We start from the raw sequence: 21,851 nt of genomic DNA, 5'->3' as shown, positions 1-21,851 counted from the left end.
TGTTTTAGTAATGACTTTGGTAGCTAAGGCCTCTTTAAAAGCAATGATATATTTTCTTTGCGAAATCACATAAGATAAACGTTTAGTTAAAATTAATAGCTCAACGTAAAAGCAAACGCCAGTACTACTTACAATATTCTTCGGTCTTTCGCCAACAAACTGAGCATGCGTGAATGAAAATATGTCTGAACTTCCTCAATACTTGAGAGCTGTTTGGTCTTTGGAGCAAATAGGAGAATTCCAATACTGTAACCCAGAGAAAAATATTTTAACCTAATCCTTCTTATAAGTAAACAAAAGGTAAATCTAAACTCTACATTAGGCATTGTTTTATGAGTATCACGTACAAGAGCTTGGCTTCCTGGTCGCTCAACCTATTCGAGGGAATACTGCAAACGATATTTTTCAGCAAGGTCTTCAGCCCACGTGATAATGTGAGCGGAAGTTCCGGGATTTCTTGTGATTTGTAAAATTGATTCCTTTCTTTTAACTCGTTGAACTCCTTGTCAGCTTCCGGTAAAAGAAGAACTGTGTGTAGCATTCTTCCGATAGCGTAAAGATCTGATTTGTCATATATAATCCGCAGTGTTACCTAAAATGGAAATGGTAGTGGATATTGGTAAACAACCAAATGAACAATTCGAATAGGTTCCTAATAAGCTTAGTTCATTCTTGTAACATGTTTGTTTCACCGTTTTGGGAACAAAGAAGAACAATAATTACGTTTGTTATTCCATTATCAAGATGTTTGACGTCCCATTTGAAGTTTGTTCATTCATGTTGAGAAGCCTACAGTGACACGAAAGCTCCGTCCAACATCATGCCCGAGAGAACCGTCAAGGGTCATATTTACTCTGCTGTTTCATTCAAACTTTTTATAAATCGACAGGGAATGCTTACTCCTCCTAGGCACCTCATCTCACCTCTGGTGTGTCCAGGGTTCCGTGTTTGCCCAACAATCTATTTTGTATTGCTTATAGGAGTTACGAGATCGATCACTGTTCGTTATCTTTACCTTACATATTCACGTACGTTTTCAAATACACATGATATAATTCTCTGTTGATAGTCATAGATAGATAGATATCAAACCATTCCGGGAGGTCACGTGTTACAGCAGGTGTGACGTGATGATCCCTCCCTGCTCAAAGGTCATATAAGCGCCGATATAGGCTTAATTTTGCCGTCCTTCACCGGCAATGGTGACGTCTTTATATGAGTGGAAAATTCTCGAAAGGGGCGTTAAACCATATACACGCTGTTTTTGGCTATATTTAGCTCTAAAACTTCAGTTATTTCGGATTTCAAACATTTCGGTTGAGCATCACTGAAGAGACATTATTTGTCGAAATGTGCATCTGGTGCATCAAAATTGGTACCGTATAAGTTTTACAATACAATCAATCAATCAAGTTTCGAAATTCATTTTTGTCACACACTCCAAGGCAATATCCCATTTTCTTCATGTTGTGTGATTGTGTAAGATTCTAGATATGTACTGTGGGAATTATTTATCTCTTTTATCAAATATACTCATGAAAGATCACCATGCTCAAGCTGGTTTTTGACGTCCCATTTGAAATTTGACTATATTGTAGAGATGGGGCACAATTGGCAAGTGATATTTACGTCCACCAGATAAATACTGGAGGTTTAAAAAGATAAACAATACACAGAAAAATATACGATGCACAGTATGATAGTCATATCATATAGATCTATAACACACAGAAATGACCATCATGCAGGCATACAACACACGGAAGTGGTTATCAGTTTTACGCATCTGTACACGATACACAGGTAAATTCACATGTATCAATTTGTGGATTATGATTTTCTTCAAACTTTAAAAGGTTTTGGTTTGAGTTTGATAGTTTTGTTTGTTTTGCTGTTTTCCGCTACACTCAACAATTTTTCAGTTATCTGGTGGCGCCCAGTTTTTATTGGTGGAAGAGAGAACTCAGATACAATGTACCTGGTAAGAGACCACCGACCTTCTCAAAGTAAACTGGGAAACTTTCTCACTTACTGGCGCGAGCGGGATTCAATCCTCGCCAAGCAGAGGTGAGAGACCGTGTGATTTTGAGCGCGATGCTCTAACCACTCGGCCACGGATGATGTTACAGGGATTTCGACAGTCAAAAGTCAATATTTCGCAAATTCTATTATTCAAAAATACAACCTGTCATTGATGTCCGATATATTTCATACCAATTGTTAGACCGTTCTTCACACAATGATTGTGATTACGGATTAGTCAGTCAACTGATAAAGAGATAAGGTTCACGGCGGGTGTGACCGGTCAACAGGGGATACTTACACCTCCTATGCACCTAATCCCACCTCTAGTGTGTCCAGTGGTCTATCCTTGCCCTACTCTTAATTTTGTATTCTTTACAGACTTTATGATATTGATCACTGTTCGTTATATTTACGTTTCATAGTTTCACTTTCAATTATTGGCCAAAAAAATCGATATAGACGTTTGAATTAAAGAATCGGTGTTCTGTTCGGGAAAACAAAATAACAAAATTCATGAATTCACATCCTTTGAACTCATTCCAAGTCTTAACTACCTGTATTACAAATCATAAAACCGAAATGCACATCTAAGGATATAGACTTTGTTAACATTATAGATGAAATACAAATGGTAAAATTATGCATATTTCTCGTTTTAAAAAACCCTTTCCCACCAAATGTAATCCTTCCTAAACCTTTCTAAATTTGAAAGGAATAAACAAAATCAACTGGATAGAATTAGATAAATATAGTTGGACCAATACAATGAAAAGGTAAAGATAACCAGCAATCATCAACCTATAAAGAATGCAAAATTAAGAATAGGACAAACACGGGCCATTAAACATACCAGAGGTGGAATCATGTGCCTAGGAGTAAGCATCCCCTGTCGCCCAACCAAACCCGCCGTGATTCATATATCTTGATCAGGTGAGTATTGAATTAGAACCCACTACATTGTATGTACTTAGGTATAGCACTTGCTAGGTTGTGCTCAAAAGCTGAGGAGCTATCTTCCTTGCAACTGCTAATCCCACTCTTTATCTATTTCATGTTTTGTTGTACCAAGTAATTATGCTATGTGCACTTTACTTCTTCCATGCCTTCCATTCATTATGACCGGTGTTGTGTGTAATAACTTCTTATACTCTTATTCCTATATCAGGAAGTCTTTCAACTTAATCTTCAATCTATGAGCAAAACAAATCCCTTTATCAAACTGGATGACAACAGAGATAATGACAAACCCATTATCACTCGATATGTCAACATAATACATTCAAGTGCATGTGATCAAGATACGTTATAAATTGTTATATAGTGACATGTAACTAACTCCTGAAGAATTTAATAATGTGCCATTTGTAGCTCAAATCTAACAGATGCACTGAATTGAATTACAAATAACCCTCCTTAATATATCCCTCAAAATCCCAAATACTTAGATTATCTCCCTCATGCATAGCTCTTATCCTTGGACGAATTTGGCTCCACTTTTTTTGGTACGCTGTTTTTGGCTATATTTAGCTCTAAAACTTCATAGTTATTTCGGATTTCAAACATTTCGGTTGAGCATCACTGAAGAGACATTATTTGTCGAAATGCGCATCTGGTGCATCAAAATTGGTACCGTATAAGTTTTACATTACTACATCTTCCCTAGCCAGGGGATTACGATCCGTTCCGCTTCTCTACAACCCTTGGCTGGATTAACATGATTTTCATGTGAACAATTTCCTGCATATGATTGGATGCAGGCTAAGTCCCCTGCAAATAGTCAGATAGCGTGTTACGTTACATCACGTGCAAGAGGATGGAATGTGTAAACAATTAAGTACTCATTGTCTTGAAAGCACTTCCATTTAATAAGATTTGCATAGTCTTCATATAACACGACGGTGTGTAGACTGTGCCATAAGCCTTTGCATATAACATCGTGTAGCTCACAAAGTGTAGTTGAAAAACGCATTTTCATTGGACATGATGTAATCCAGTAGTTTGTTTTCTCCATCCGCTAGAAGACGCCACTCACAACTACGAAAATCGTGCTAACACAGCCAAGGGTTTCAGAGAAGCGGAGTAGGTCGTAAACCCTTCGCTAGCGAAGATGAAATGACTGTAATTCAATACAAGTTCATGTATTGTGTTAAATTAATTTGGTTGTGGTATTTAAAAGTTTGTACAGCACTTTACAATCATACCTAATTTCAAAATCATATTTCTTTAATTCCATGTCTACATGTAAATGAAATTAGGACAGACACTTATGTACCGATTGTTTGCCTGTTGTTATATGCCTCATTCCAGGATTTTTCACTCATGCAGAGACGTCAAGAGGTGAAGTCCCATAAACAATGGCCTACGCATGACAGTCAATGTCCAGTGAGAGCTATTTATTTTAAAGTTCATGCCCGGACGACACGTGACTTGCGCTTGGTGAGGGCATAACCACTACATCATTTAAAATCCTATTAAGTTTGACGTGACGTCGGGATCGACAATCAAACCCTGTATCCCCTGGTTACGAAGTGGGTGCCCTTTTCACTGGGCTACTATGGGCAGGCTGTAATTATTATATAAAGTGTGATAACGAACAGTGATCTATCTCATAACTTCTATAAGCAATACAAATTAGAGAGTTGGGCAAACACGGACCCCTGGATATACCAGAGGTGGGATCAGGTGAGATAAGGAGTAATCATTCTCAGTCGACCGGTCACACCCGCCGTGAGCCTATATCTTGATCAGGTAAACGGAGTTATCCGTAGTCAAAATCAGTGTGTCAAGTACGGCAAATCGATATGAAACACGTCAGATTGCATTTGACCCAATGATAGGTTGTACTGGCAAACTGGATCATTATAACGACCATAGAATTTGCGAAGTCGATATATCTATTGATCCACCAATTGAAAGGGCTACATTTGTAATATTATTTTTCAAAGAATGCTTGACAAAATTAGGGAAACCATATTGTTTAGAAGTAGGAAATGACGTGAACCGGAAAGAGAATTTGATCGGTTGGAATGACATACGTCAGCGAATCACATTCATTGTTGCACGTAGCAAAATTTCCCTAATCTATCATTAGCAAGTACAGGTCAATCCGAGTCTTTTATGTATATAATTAGAAAGACCCAGGCAATCCGCATTTCTATACTCTGCCACATGATATCGAACGAACCAATGGTGAAGTGCATTACAATACATAAAAATAATATTAGTTATTTATCCATTTACATATTTCTTAATGTTTCATTATGTATATCAGTACCTTATTCGATATCAACTGCTGTGAATTTGCCTTGTATTGTAAAAGTTCAGGTGCCCAAGCATTTGGATTTCCTGTCGTAATTTGGCTTGTGTTGTGAAGCTCCAAATATTTATTATCATCGTCAAGAACACACGTGGCCATTTCAAAATTCCCCAGAACCGGACAAAATCGTTCGGTCATGTATACATTACCTGGATGTAGATCTCTATGAACAATTCCAAATCTTCGCAGATAACAAATTCCAGAAATCATCTGGTATATCATAGAACATAGAAACACTTCTGTTAACCCGTATGGAGGAAGGGGAGCAACACCCCGCTGTGCTGTAATGAAAGACTGAAGGGTATGAGGATAGTGCTCCGTCACAAGAAAGAAAGCCTGCCTAGGAATTGGTACCCCTGAGGGTTGTGGGACAAGCACGGATAAAAATTTGCGAAATCTGTCCGTTGTACCGTGATAGATATGTACTGAATCCATGATGTTTGGATGCTGTATGTCAGAAAGTATGCCGAGTTCTGGGACTTTTGAAGGACTTTGGTTTACGGGGTAACATCTGTAGGCTGAGGCATTTGGATTGTCATTAAGCAACGTCATCTGCAAGAAGATGTGTTAGTAGAAGTTTTGTACAAGAATATATTCCATTTACCTTGTTTACCTTCGCCAATGTATAAAATTCAAAAGCATGGGCAATGCTACACAATCCTGAAAATCTTTAAATGACACAAAGGTACTGCGACATCATTCTGAGAGTACGATTGTGTATGGAACTAAGACGTTATCGTTTCGCCAAAAGGGTAGAGATCTAGAATTCTATACCGTAGACAAACACTGACCGTCTACAGGCTGTCTCTCTGAGATTTTCTTAATTTATATATAGCAATATCAATTATACAAACCTTTAGATCACAAAACTTTCCAGATTTTAAATGCTTGATGAGAAAAGTCAAGGATTTAACACCATTTTTCTCTGATTTGATTGGTCGATCTCCATTAACCACATAATCGGTTCCTGGAAACCACTCCTTCATGGGAGTGTCTATTGGTGTTTTTGTAGACAGCTCAGACCACTTTTGTTTGACTTTCTGTTTTAAGATCGGAAAATAACTATCCTTGAAGAAACAACTGGGATTGTTTTGTGTGACCTCTTGAAGGAAACTATGCATGTGATCATTTGAGTCTGCAATAGAGGTGTACATGTTCATTTTCTCCTCTAATGTCGTTTTCTGCTCACTCAGTCTCTTGCACACAGTTTTGTATTTCCCGATCTCTGTGCTCCTATCTTCATTAGCTGCAATCAGCTCTTTAATTTTTCTATCCTTCTGAACAATTTCCTCGTTGACTTTAACTATTTGAAACTGCAGGTTTTCTACCAATGCAACAAGGGTTTCTCGATCATTTCCACTGGTTGGTGCATTACTTCCTCTCAGAATATCATTATCTTTAAAATTGTTACTGTTGCTTTTAACGCTTCTTTCCCCACAAGAACACGTTTTATCGCAATCGGTCTGACTTTTGTAAGAGAAACACTCTGATTTAACTGACTGACACCTCTCCTTTTCAGTATCTTCCATTATCACTGCTGATTCTGTACCAGATTGGTCCATTTTCTGTCTTAAAATTTCTGGGCAGCTGTGGACTCTGCTTTCACTTTCTCTCCATTTGACTTCATAATCTGTTAATTAGAACAATTAATACTATGACTCCCAATCCACAAGACATCTCTACATTATGGTCTTTCGAATATTCCTTGTAAAGAAATCATCAAAGTAGGGTATCCATGTTTTACCTTAGTTTCTCTCTAACAAAATATAGTTATTAACAATTCCGACGTTTTTACCATAGAGATTCAAAGTTTTGAAATTATAACTTGTTTCTTTATCTTTTTTTCGAATAATTGTTCAGAGGGTCCGTTCTGAAAAACTATTTAATATTTAATATATCAACTTCAAATGTTCAGCGATTGAGGAGAAGACCTGTCTTGGTAGATATGACTTGAGAGGTATCGCGATTTCTCTAAATTATAACTGCAAAATGCGCCGGGTGCGGTAGGGCTCGAATATTTGCCACAAATATTTCGTGCAATTTTAAGAAGGCATCGTTAATATCTTTTTATACAAAAATAATTTCTTAAGACATAGAAGAAAAGTTGTAGATAATGTCAAGGGGGGCTATTTCAAGTTTTAAGGACCAGTACTTTAAGTAAAGGGCCAGAAAGTGTCAAGTCAAAAGTATTTACGAAAGATCTCAAAACTTATAAAGAATTTCTAAAGTGCTATTTAAGCAATTATGTTTGCACAATCTCAAAATATTGCTATCGACAACAATTATAGGTTAATTCTCTTGTTACGAGTGAGAAGTGATTTTACATGTATATGGGAATAATTTACGAAAAAAATATGTTTTCAATCTTTTGAACGAAAACTTTAAGTGAAGCGGTGAAAACAACAATTTCTTAAAACGTTATTCTGAAAGATACGCAATATTCAAACTTTTTCTTGCAAACCCTTCGGGAGAATTACGGGATCGGTCCTTAACATTGAATATCCTAATTGCATGTGTCTCAAATAAATCTGTTATGGCTGTAAACCAATAGTTGTAGATAATGCTAAGCCTTATCTGGCAACATTAAGTTAGAGGAGCCAGCTCCCAAAAATAAGGGTCCAGGAGTATTCTATGAAAGATAACAAACAGTGATCAATCTCATAACTCCTATCAGCAATACAAAATAGATAGTTGGGCAAACACGGACCCCTGGACACACCAGAGGTGGGATCAGGTGCCTAGGAAGAGTAATCACCCCCTGTCGACCGGCCACACCCGCCGTGAGCCCCACTATAAATATTTCAAAATCTATAAACTACTTGTAAGCCAAGCAAAAATGTTTTCACGTTCTCCAACTACCAATGTCATAAGAATGACGATATGTTAACGTAATAAGATATGTTAAGGGCATATTGCTCGAAAGTTTGGTATTTCTACCTCTTACAAAAACTCTTTCTACTTTGCTCTTAAACGGAAAATATTTTTCTAAAAATATAAAGAGCAAATTGGTGTGTGTGCAGTTTGTAAATTGAGAAAAGTAGATAATTGGATGATCACATACCATTCAAATTGTTCTTTATAGTGCATAACGTTAGTACATAATCAACTGAAAGCCCACTCGTTCTTCGCAATGAGATCGTGTCTAGTTTATTATCATTATTATGATTTAGATTGAAATATTTACTCTACTAAAATATACAATCAAAGTATGAAAAAAATATTCAAAATATCAAGTTTTGTTTACTCAAGCATGTCTAAGTATCAAAACTTTTACTAAAGTTCAATAGAATTTTTACTATAACAAATCAGGGATTTTACTGAAGAGGTTAGTATAGTTTAAAGTTTGCAAGGATTTCCACCATGGAAAATCGGACGGACTAAAAACGATGAACATCTGAGCTCAATTACACAAAGGTTACTTAACTTAAACGACAGTATATGTCTAGTAAATGCTGTATATTCAATATGCAAGAGAATGTTCTGTGTAAACTATGATCAATTTTTAAATCGAGACAGGCTCCTGACAAATAAGATGAAGTTACAGGTGTTTCAACAGTCTCGTTTAAAGTCAGCATTTCGCAAATTCTAGGGTCGTTATAATGATCAAATTTGCAAATACAAGCTATTACTGGGTTGAATGCTGTTTGACATGTTTCCTATCAATTGTTATTCTCTTTTTTATATCTGAGTTTGACAACAGTTTACTTCGTTTACCTAATTAGGTTAGAGAGCTCACGGTGAATATTACAGGGAATGCTTACTCCTCCAAGGCACCTGATCCCACCTCTGGAATGTACGGGGTTCCATGTTTGCCCTTCACCTAATTTTGTATCTTTATAGGATTTTTCAGATTGATCACTGTTCGTTATCTTCACTTGCTTACATAATTTTAATTGTTACTGGCAATTTAACTGTCTGTTGAAGTTAACTAACCTTTGTGCAATTGCGTTTTGAATGGTACAATTTAAAATGGTAATTGGATTTTAACTAATTAAAGTTCGTTTTATGTACACGTATATGATGATATCTGGTTTTCAAGGTATCGATACATAAATATTACTAACGGCTCTCTGGTTATTGTAAATAGCATTTTATTCGTGAGAACTTTATTTATTCGTAATTTCACGAGACTAATTATTCGCGAAAACTTAGTTCTTGCAAATAAAATCTTAATTGCATAAAACATAAGCAATAAATAGTGATTTGAAAGATAATTTTTGTGAATAAATAAATTATTGTATCCTCGCGAAAATATTGTGTCGGGAAATAAAAGTGATATATATGTACAGTAAGTTTGAGTTTCTCTTGACCTCGATGACCTCTAAATTTGTTTGCTATATAATTAAATTTTCACAAACCTGCACTTGGAAAATATCTCGTGCAAGTTCGATAAACTGAGAAACGTTTCGAATGAATTTAAATTTTAAAAAAAGTTTTCAGTCATTTTTATTCGTTTATTCATACCTACACACCTGCTTATTTATCGACGATTTCGCAGCGAGTTTACTTACAGATAATAAGCATATTCATGAAATAACCGCTGGATATTCGAGAAGAAATAAAGTATAATCACATATCGCTGTGTATCTTTCTGGGTTAAAAATATTTTAATAACATATTCAATAACTTCTAACTGATTTAGCACAAATCAATGTATAATCGTTTCATTCAAGAATCCATAGAAATTGAATTTTATGTGCTGTATAAATTCATGCCATTTGTACTGCATGTACCTTGCATTTTTCTGTGAAGGAATTGTGCTGTGATTCTGTGCGACCCCACTTCGGCTTCTTCCGCGGCACTTCTCCCTTTTACGTTGCGGAGGAATACATTTGCACCGTGTTGTACCAACAGTTTCACTATCTCAGTATTGCCCCGGTACGCCGACAAATGTAGAGCAGTATTGCCACTCTTATTTTGAATATCTAAATCAGTACCACTGTAAAAGAAATTGATGATAAAAAATTACTACAACATTTGTAAGAAATTTGAACATTGGAGATACAATCGTGCCGAAAATTACTTACGCCTTCCTGAATCGGGGGGGGGGGGGGGGGGGGGGGATATTACTATTTCTGTCGTTTGAGTGCGTAAGTGAAACATTTGCTTATTTCAGATCATCTTTACTAAATGTATCGAAACACGATTGCCTGATAAAGTGGGCGGTATCAGTACACTATTTTATGGCGAGTAAATACGTATATGAAATCCTAAACTAATGACGATAATCTTAGAAAAGAAAAGGCCCATGGACCAATAACTCCTTTGGTTTATTCGAAGTCCTCGAGCACTAGAGATGCTTGCTTACTAATTGATAAACTGCCCCCCCCCCCCTTCTAAGATTTGTTTAACAACTATTTCCCATAATCCTGTATAGAACGTAAATGCAAAATTCTACCCCTGTTCATGTCTTTAGGGCCATAGTTTGAGTAGATTTAAATCTATACAATAGACGTGAGGGTACTTGTATCGTAACTGGTTTTTCCCAACATTTGCCATTAACAAACGGAACTATTGTGGTTCAAAAGAGGAGGTTTAAAGATTTTCTCATATACTTCAATGTAAAATAGCAAATCCCAATCCTGGCCTTACTCACCCTGGGAACATTCCTGTTATCAATATTATCATTTCGAAAAATCATATGGTCGTTATAGCGATTTAATTTACCAATCTGTCTGATATGTTTCGTATCAATAGATGCTTTTGTACACACATCGTCGCCATATGGAATTACCTAATGATATATGTGTGTCAAGGGTCATAGGGGAAAGTGATGTATAATCATGGACGCCACACTTTGACATATACTAGCATACGGTATATGTTTTTATTTTCAGACTTTTTGTGATTTTTTCTTATATTTTGACACAGTTTGTTTACGTCATAGGCATAGGATCAACCGTTTATTTTAGCAGACTTTCTTTCGGAACGTTCCTGCTTTGAGAAAGTAATTGTCATGGTGTCATTTGCACTTAGGCCTAGTTGCTTTTAATACTCATGGTATAAAGATACCACTTCATAAAACAACCATTTTACAGCGTAATTGTAAATTATAAATCATCAAAAATGTAAAAATTCGGTGACACTCCTCTACCGACTACTAGACCCATTTTAGTGCGGTATGACGGTACACATGTGTAATAACGATGGTACTTTCACTGAGATTATAGGGCCTAATTTAAATCAGCAATGAATATATATAGATGCAAGCTTTCATAATTATGCATTTTGGTTTTTCCTGATTCAGTCGTGTTTTTTGTTTTGTTTTTTTGTTTTTTGTTTTTTGTTGTTTTTTTGTTGTTGTTGTTTTTGTTTTTTGTTTTTTTTTTGTTTTTACCTTTTATTAATTGTAAACATTACACGCTTCTCCCAATCAAAGGTATAAATAACCCGTTATTTGAACATTCATTTATTACATATGGATTATGTGATTAAAAAATGGTTGAAATCTGTTATTCGTGAAAAGTCAAAAATATGTTCACATAGAAAACTTTGATCAGAAACAAACACGTGGGCTTTTCTATGACTTGTTACATAAGTTAGAAACATTATTTCCTTCCTATCTGTAAACAAATCAATAAACTTTTTTAATGAGCCTCTTGAAAAGCCATCGCTATAACAGAATAACTTCCATTAAAGGCCATACCTTTGAATTAGCAATGTGACACAAGCAATATGGCCTCGATCACATGACGCATGTAACGCAGTAGAGCCCCACGTGACCTTGGCATTGACGTCAGGGTTAAGTTTTATCAACTCGGCACTTAGCTTCGCATGTCCACGGCAACAGCCCCAGTACAGCGGTGTGGCATTGTCCTGATCTCTCGTGTCCACCGATACACCATAGTTGATGCAGTTAATCACAGTCTGGATGTCTCCATTTTTCGCAGCGGTTATTATATCGGAATTACTCATTTTGTCACATTTTCCTTCCTACAAAACATAATGAGGCACTTAGCTTAAGATTGTTTAAGAACATAACATACATGTACATCACATTTTCTATTGTAATCGTCTGAGTTGTATTTCGCAATAAATTACTAAAAATATCGTACAGTATGTATATTGCAGTGGTGGATGTAAAGAGGGGTGTCGAGGGTGCAGTCCCCTTTTGATTAAATTTAATTTTTTCAAAAACGCTCGGTTTTTTTTTTTTTTTTTAGATATTTAACCCCACCCATCTACACCCTTTCTTTGGTGGAAAAGATACAAACTTGGGTCCGCCACTGTATTGCGATTGCAAAACAGTCCGACAGAAAGACAAGGTTGAAACTATCACGTTTTGCTAAAAATAAATTTTACAGTTTTATTGCAAACATGGTTATATCGAATTAACCACGTGATTCGTGATATTGATCTTAACGCAGGTGACCTTTTGAAACTTTAGACAGTAACAGCAGCGGAAGTAGCCTGTTCCAATAACACGTGGTGACGTAATGGATATCAAGTAACCGTGGTCATCCTGTGATATATGAAAACACCTTGATATTGTAAAACTATCAAAGTAAAAATTCATTATAAGTACTCCACAAGAAGATATAACTATTCACGGGATGAAATTGACATTCAATCAACTAACTAAAAGTTCACTAAACGGTCTGGAAAGTTGTTGAAGTTGAAGAGCTCTACCATGCAATCACCTTTCAGCAACCGTTCAGTCGTCTTTCTGTTTAGCGAATGACAGTTACATCCTGTGCATTGATAGATTGGTATTTTCCGATTGAAGTGCATGTATCAAGACAGAGTGAAACGATTGAACGATGTATATATATATATATATATATATATATATATATATATATATATATATATATATATTATAGATGTGTATGTTACATACATACATATGTATGTATGTATAATCATCTCTCTCTCTCTCTCTCTTTCTCTCTCTCTCTCTCTCTCTCTCTCTATATATATATATATATGATTATGATGGTAGAGCAATCACAAGACTCAGGAAGTCCTGATTATGCGGAATAAACCTAATTGGGGAAGTATCGCCCCATTGGTCGTCCTGTTAGCAAATGGAATGTATTTATTTTTAACAGGAAACAGTGTCAAGAGGGATTTCATTGATCAGAAAGTAATTGAAATCATATGCTTCCCATGCATGCATCATTTATATAGATGTGAATGGAAGCAGTAATACTTTGGGTTCATACATGTATGATATTTAGATAATAGTCAATTACTTGTTTGATATTAAATAATAAGAATATAAATTAATGATCTGTTTTATACGGCAATATGCAGTTTTCCAAATAAAATTAGTCATCGCTAAAAAAAGCAGTTGTTCTAAAAATAATGTTAAATATTCAGCGATTGCTTTGATTACAAAACATTTAAAAGCATTAAGACTTTAAATCCGGACACCTGAGTTTCAAAATGTCTTTATTGTTCACAAATACCTTTAGCTACAATTTTACGTATGCCGTACTATATATGGGAATTTATTTAAACGAAATACCAAGGATTTCTTTATCACATACAATAGAAATCTGATCTACAAGACTGTTTTATTCAGATATTGAGAAGGCTTCTTTAAACTAATACCGAGACGTGCTGAGTACATGTGCAAATATGGACATCCTATCTACAATCTGACGAAATGGATTCTCTCAAGATCAAAAATACTTACATGTTCCCAGATCAACGGCCAGCTACCTGAAGCAAAAATAATATGAATGAATTCATGTTCCTGATCAAAAATTTATAATGAATAAGCACTTCAGATATTGTAGGGGTTCATACTAATATACCTCTTCTTACCGAAGTGTCTCGAGGAACGCCTTCTAGCGGACGCATAACTTTAGAGTGTTTTCTTTTTCTTTAAAGGGTGATTGTGGTTTGAATTTGTTCTTCCTGTTTCTCATTATTGCTATTTCGAGTCACCTCTTTGTGTATGCACAAGATACGAATTCGTAATCAGTTTACAGTTAATCTAAATAGTACTTGGCGATAAAAACACACATCATATCAGGATCCTTCATGAATTAACTCCGTGAATTAACTATAAACAAGAGCAGCCATCACGCCAATCAGTATGACGCGAGATGCGCTGAAAATTGATCTTCAGCAATGCTATCCTTCACTGTGAGACAGAACATCAGTTTACAAACAAATGACATCATATTTTATGTTTCATACACAATGCGTTCTAGAAAACTATCCAAAGTATATTTCCAGGATAATGGGAGTACTGTTCGGTTACGTCCGTCAATTTCCGGTTAGACAAAGTTCCGTTAGACTGGTCTGCATGAAGAGTGGGGTGATCGCTATACCCCTCCTAGTTATCAGTGATTAGTAAACTAGATGGTATTTTTCTCAAACAGTCGAATAGTCCTTGGCTAATAAAAGTAACCCTCATTCAATATATGTATGTAATTAGTAAAACCCCTGTCATTCAATGGGTATGTTTGTGCATTATCTTAATTCTCACATTATGGAATTTATTTTACGGGAACGGGAGCAGTAAGACCGCATGCTTCTGTCACAACATATGCATGAACATTGTTATGCATTAAGTTATCTAAAAGATCTAAGAAACAGGTTTCTAATTCTCGTCCTTTTGTGTGTATAAATGGTGGGTGAATTTGTGTATGGTTGTGCCTTCCACGACATGTTTATCAAAACTGAAATTCTCAAGTGGGTCACCATGTAACAGATTGGTTACGTAAACGTAAAAATTTCTAAAGTACATGTACTCCAACCTCAAACAATTAAGCATTTCTGAAGAACCTCTGACGTCGCCTGAATCCTTTGCCAGATAAAGGCCGTGTCAAGGTTTTGTAAAGGTTATGTACCCCCTCCTAAACATTTTGTGCCCCACCCTACAATCTGTATTGTAATTACATGTAGTTACTAGTATTATACGTGGACACCAAACGATCTGAAACGCCATCTCCCGAAAGAAAACACCCGAAAAATAACCAATCAGTGCTTATATTGACAGGTTGTGTTTGTTTACATTTGTTATTTAAATGGAAAGTATCCTTTAACTATTACAGCAGAATTTCAAGACAGGAGTAGGTTCACAAAGTCTGATTTACAACACAAAATGTAGCCTTATTACAAAACCGAACATTAAGATGTTGCTCGACAAGTTTGATATATGAAACAAATCAATGACCACCAAAAAAACCCGTTATTTTTCCTGGCCTCAAGACTATCAACTCAGAATATACTTAAATCTTACTTTCGAATCTAACTAACTTTTAAAATAATTTTTCATACACAAGTAAAGATTTCTGTATATGTTTGCATCTAATTTGTGCTTTGTAAACCAACATTTGATTTCTTCAAAAATCTGTGGAAGATAAGTCTTAAGATATAAGCAATCAAAAATTTTGATTTAAGAATATTCTTAGTTTATGGTCTTGAGACGTGTTTTGCTTCAGAAAGTATGGACCACATCTGTTACTCATGAGAAGAATCACATATTGGCAAATAGATCAATCAAGTTTTGATTGACTCCAGCTCACGAGTTCTACTCGTATGACTGACTGAAATTTATTCATTCTTAAAACTTGCGTTAAAAACAACCCAATAAGTCATATGCCCGAAAAAAAATCATTTACTGATATTCATTTGTAAGAAAATATAATGTTAATGAAAAATGAAGATAGCGAAAAGTGATCAATCTTTTTAAATGTTACTTCTGAATATTTTAAAAAATGCAGTAAGAATGAAGATATCTATCTGCGGTAATGCTGCGTTTGCCACCCCACCCCCACCCACCCCCAAACAAATTGCTAGTACATGTATATTGATTGGGCGTAGAAAACGTAAAGGTGGGCTTTAATGAATATGCAAAACTTTTTTCAGATGAAACTTTCAAACTTTATTTTTCCATTTTCAATGTTTACAATGCTCAACGAAGATATTTCTAATGGTCAACAAAAATTTAAATGTCAGTTGTCGAGTTACAAGAGATATACAGCGCTCACAATACATTGTTACATGTACATGTATGTAAACAAGACTCGTATCATGTATTTGTTTACATAGGTTGATTATACTGTTAAGAGTTTCGTTTATAGCAGATTTATGTCTCAGTTACTTGTAAGCAGTTTCTAGTGTTTGGAACATCTTATTTTGTTTTAAACATGATATTTTCTATTAAGCAATTTATATGTAAACAAAAGCATGGCACAAACCTTGTTTACATACTTGTAACAAAGAATTGTGAGTGCTGTATCTCATTTGTAACGCAACAACTGACATATTCAAATTTTTGCTGACTATTAGAAATACCATAGTTAGGCATTGTAAACATTCAAAATAGGAAAATAAAATTTAAAATTTCAGTTCAAATCGTGTTCATGCCCCTGTAAATACTATAATCATTATCCCGAACAACATTTTCACCATTTTTAATCCCCCAATTAAAGGATTTCTTCACCTCGACTATGAGAGTTCTTAAGTAATTATTATCCCAACACCTTTGTTTAGAATGCAACTAACTGCTATGACATTGCAACCCAAACGTAGTGTGCTTGGGAAAGCGTTCAAAAGGAACACAAAGTATATATATATATATATATATATATATATATATATATATATATACATAGCTGGAAAACGCGATTTTATATCCTAAAACATGGCGAACTGTATCAGTTGACAGTAATTCTCTTTCCATGGTAAATGCAATTGTCATAAGGGAGACAATCCACATTTGTAATGCATGCTGCTCAGGATTGGTAGCATCATTGTATCTATTTAATGCTTTTTTGACTAACTTGCTTGTCTAGGATGTGTAAGACATTTTACGTAGAAGTATTCATCCTCGAACAATGAAATCCTTCTCGGTAGTGAATAGCTTTAAATTTTCCTCAAAGGAAATTCCTAGCTAGATGTTGTCCTTTCATATCGATGGTGTTGCGCAGTCCCTTTAACCAATGAAATGAGACTTCCAAATAGAGCTGTCTTACATGTAGCACCTGCTTATTATTCGGGTAGATTTTGCAAAAGTAAAGAAAGTCATGAAGTAATTGGCGATAAAAGCAAATAAACTTGGAGAGCCATTTACAGGATATGTGTATTGTATCTGCTGGGCAAGCCCATAAAGTGCTACCGTCACGTGGCCCACTGTAAAGCAATCGTGTCAATTCCCTGTGGTACTCGCTATAAAGATACCGATCTGTATATGCATGTGCACTGTATTTCTCAATATCCATAATCCTTTAATAATGAATTCAAGGTAGGTGTTCTTGGCATACGAAGCTATTTATGCTTATTCGGCCTAAATTGAGGATAAATATCTGTTGTGGTCGATGGAAAAGTGACGACAACGAGAAGGGATCAATATCACAAATCCCATGATAAATAATTTTTAAAAAAGAGTATAGCATACACGGACCCCTGTACACACCAGATGTGGGATCAGGTGCTTAGCAGGAGCAAGCATTACCTGTTGACCGGTCACATCCGCTGTGAGCCCTCAGGTAAACGTCAGAATCAGTATGTCAAGAACGGTCTAACAGTTGGTATGAAACACGGTAAACAGCCTTTGAACTAATCACGGACTGTATTGATATTTAGATTTGAACGTTATAACGACTGTAGAATTTGCGAAATGCTGACTTTAAACGAGACTATTGATCATACGCAGAACATGTTCTTGCGTATTGAATCAGTTGAGAGACATAAACAAAATATCCAGGTGACAATGGAGTACTGCTACATAAATATGTGAAATTGACGATGGAGAAAATGAAGTCATCCCATTTGTCATGAGAGAGGGCCTACATACATGTAGGATATGCCTGTTGCCCAATCCTATTGAGTTTCTCAATAAAATATGTTTAAATTAAAAATTAGGAGGAGTAGGCATCCCCTGTCGACCGGTCACACCCGCGGTGAGATATATATCGAAGCGACATATGAAGGAAAATAGAGATTATTGATAGACAAAACGTCGTTGGCATACCTAAATGCGAAGTTGAAGGCCACGGGAAGAGATTTATTTTCTTCTTATGTAGAAACCTTTTTTTAAAAATCAAATTCTGCCTCGTAAGAATATAAAACGGGTCAGCTAATAAAGAATGATAAATACAGTGGGTTGAGAATGGAGAAGCTGAATTCATTCCGTGTGTTTTAGCTGTTCAGTATACAGTGTAATTGTGGATATTCATGAGAGCTACAGCATTTGTTTTAATTTGATGTAGACTCTAATGCCTCATTATCTTAAATGGCCCTGTAGTATTCATTTCAGTAGAGACAAGAAACATATTCACACAAGCGTCAAAGAACGGTCGCAAATAGCGTTTGTTAAGTGCATTTCACTGACCGTACGAGATGTTAAATGCACGAGCACAACTATCAATGATGGAGATTAATTTCCGCATAAATAAATAAAAGATAATGTTTGATCGCCATACGCATACATACAAATCTACATAAATAAATACTAAGGATAACCCATGAAAGCTCGAAAGCTTATTTTCAGTGTGAGCCTTTGATACAAGGACATTGGCGGTAGGGGGTCCTTATGTGGAAGGAGTACCCCGGATGAAAACCACGTCTCCGAGCGAGCGGCCAACATACCCTCTCACATACAACCACTGCCGATCACGGGGATCGACATTGGGTCGTAGCGGTGAGGAGCAAGAACGATACATCTGTGTTACCCAGACACATCTATACTGCCATGTAAAAATCGGACCACCTCCATGTATTGCGGCTTCATCTTCATGGTTTGAATAAACTGAATCTGCACTACCTGATGGTGCTTGCTTATCAATATGATTAATATATGACCCCATTATTCTTAAGAAGACTATTTACCCCGATATATTACCGTATAGAATTTGATCTCCTATTGAAGCCCCATCTTAAACTTCGGGGCCATGATTTTCAGAAATTTGAATCGGTACTGCTTGTGAACGCTTGCATATTCAATTTTATTTGACTAATCATTGAACTGTTGCTCTAAAGAATAAGATTTTTCCTTGTGACCCCTAACCACCCCCCACAACCACCCCCCGCATGCTACCATTTGTACACTATCTGAGAATTCTTGCAAATTAATGAGAATCTTGCTGTTCTTGTAAAAATTTCAAAAGTATTTCTAATATATCCCATGCCGTAATGTAAAGCACGGCAAATGCATGTTTGCTGAAAGCGCTAACTTGTACTATACTGTATCGCAAGGAAATTGAATTACACAAGTTTTTTTGTGAAATGTCTACCCAAGAAAGGGTATGCATACTTACTTTCATGAAAATTTAAATACAGAAAGTATAGAAAAATTTATTCCAACTTGTCCTTGTTTTAGATGATGTCGAATATCTTAAGTACAATGTAATCCCGGACTAACAACGAAACAACTATATTTGATCACGATTGGATGGAATAATGTTTTAAACCTTTCTCCGTCGTCAAAAATAAATAAAATACATTTTTGTTTTAAGAATCATTAATACTATTAAATATATATTATACAAGATGTTTTTATTATTTTTTGAAAACACATATAATAACCTAATGATTGTTTAGCTGAGAATGTCCCCATTTCGTGTAATTTAGAAATAATTATTCATTAATTTACTTCCCAGTTTGTGGGAATTACAACTCTTGTGTAATTTGTTTTAGAATTCACAAAAATTTATCGATATCCATGTCACATAAATGTATAAATAAGTGAACAAATGCATACACATACATACCTTTGCTGATGCATGAGAGAGAGAGAGAGAGAGAGAGAGAGAGAAGAGGAGTTGGGAGGGAAAAGGACTGGTAGATAGACATTCTGTTAATTATCAAATCATATATTTACAAAAAAGGATGTCAGCAACAAAGCCTATCAACACAGGAACTGCTGATTGACCTTAAAACACAAATAACTACACTTAAGTATACTGCAATTCAACATTGCAAATACTTATGATGAATTCAAAAATCAGGGGAATACATGGTTTTTTTTCTCTTGGACAAACTCTGATTGGCAAATACACTTATCATTATTCTATATTTTACACTTTTTCTTGCATTATTATATCAACACAACCTAGTTATGATTTATTTTACCATACTTATTTACGTGTATCAAATGATTATCAAGGCTTTATCAAATCGCATTACTTTCTCTTTCACTTTCACCACACCTCTCTGTCGGTCTCAAACTCGGTGTAAAATGGATCAGCGTACTACTATTTTTCTCTAGCAGATGGATGATGAAGGGAATATTTTTACATGTTTCGATATCGTTGCAAATTGAAATGTTAGCCATTTCCTCATGAACGTAAACAATGTGCGTATGCCTCTTAAATGTAGTACGATTCTTTTCCTCAACAGAAGTGAAACTAATAAATTATGTAAACACAAATTATATATATATATACATGTATGTGTATATAATATTATCATGCAATAAATTGTTTATTATACCGAAACAAAAAAGATTACAAAAGTGCATGTGAAATTGGAGTCCGCTCATCTATACATTGTATGTAGCTGAGATCGTCCTAACGGTAACACCGCACCGTCAATGTATTACGGTAGAAGGTACAAACAACGAAATACAGTGATATGATAACCAGTTTTTGTATTTCCATTCTCCTTAAATGCTAATTTACTTGCTTGCTTTTGTATCAACTAAAACCATGCGATTCAACTGTGTATCAGAGACCCGCATATTTTCTGCCTTACGAACTATGAAAGTAGAATGATTTATTGTGACGTCACAATACACTTCGTCTACCTTGACGTTAAATTTATGAAAATTGCACGAGGCTGCCCAAGGGGTAAATATGATAGGGAGATATGATGTTTGACAGGGAGATATGAAGTTTTGTCATCCCTGGCACGTGTGACCGTCAAGACCAATCAGATTACGCGTTGCATGGAATTCTCATACTGAGGTATAATATATATATATATATATATATATATATATATATATATCCAAATTGTGTTTTTAAAAAAAATCACAGTGTCCGGTATAAAATATTAAAAGAAATAGAATAAACAGTACACAAAGTTAAAAATTTAACGCAAGCGCTTTCATTTTATAATCCTCAGGCGTTACATTTTAAAATAGTTTTAAATAAAAACTATTTTAAAATGTAACGCCTGAGGATTATAAAATGAAAGCGCTTGCGTTAAATTTTTAACTTTGTGTACTGTTTATTCTATTTCTTTTAATATATATATATATATATATATACATGTATAGGTAAAATATTAAATGTATTATGTATATATATATATATATATGATATATTCATTTTTGAAACATACATGAACATACATGAGGGCATGAACTGCGACGCTTTACGTCTGGATTCTGCATGAATTGCGTTTTAAATATGTTTCCAATATCCTTTCGACGGTCGGAAATTTAAAAAAAAAATGTTCCTCTGAAGGGGGGGGGTGTCATTAAAAAATATGAACCATTGTATTAATTAATTAATTAATACACATTCTGAATCAAGAAAAAGTATGTTTTACATTCTACAGAATGAACACATGGATCGGTCCTGAAGCGTCCAAACGCCACGGCGCA

The 21,851-nt window shown here is 35.3% G+C and overlaps 1 protein-coding gene across 4 annotated transcripts in view; it reads right to left on the bottom strand.

The window, feature by feature from the left end:
- The window catches only part of LOC130050991 (uncharacterized), a 31,178-nt gene that overhangs the window by 6,744 nt on the left and 2,583 nt on the right, over positions 1–21,851 (bottom strand). For 2 of the 4 annotated variants that reach the window (XR_008799360.1, XM_056152046.1), the window contains exons 1-8: positions 14,104–14,506; positions 13,983–14,008; positions 11,988–12,274; positions 10,075–10,280; positions 6,196–6,971; positions 5,300–5,893; positions 348–592; positions 133–246 (exon numbers count right to left, since the gene is read on the bottom strand). Coding sequence is in view for 3 of the 4 variants with exons in the window: in XM_056152046.1 (XP_056008021.1) it covers positions 133–246; positions 348–592; positions 5,300–5,893; positions 6,196–6,971; positions 10,075–10,280; positions 11,988–12,274; positions 13,983–14,008; positions 14,104–14,149 (2,294 nt within the window). In the remaining variant the exon portion in view is untranslated. Of the gene's footprint in view, positions 1–132; positions 247–347; positions 593–5,299; positions 5,894–6,195; positions 6,972–10,074; positions 10,281–11,987; positions 12,275–13,982; positions 14,009–14,103; positions 14,507–21,851 lie in introns of those variants that run through there. The other 2 variants (XM_056152048.1, XM_056152047.1) reach the window with 2 other exon arrangements.

Source organism: Ostrea edulis, chromosome 10 (genome assembly GCF_947568905.1).
Source record: "Ostrea edulis chromosome 10, xbOstEdul1.1, whole genome shotgun sequence".
NCBI classification, from domain to species: Eukaryota; Metazoa; Mollusca; class Bivalvia; order Ostreida; family Ostreidae; genus Ostrea; species Ostrea edulis.
The sequence above is the reverse complement of the archived record's forward strand: the minus strand, read 5'-3'. Positions and strand labels throughout refer to the sequence as shown.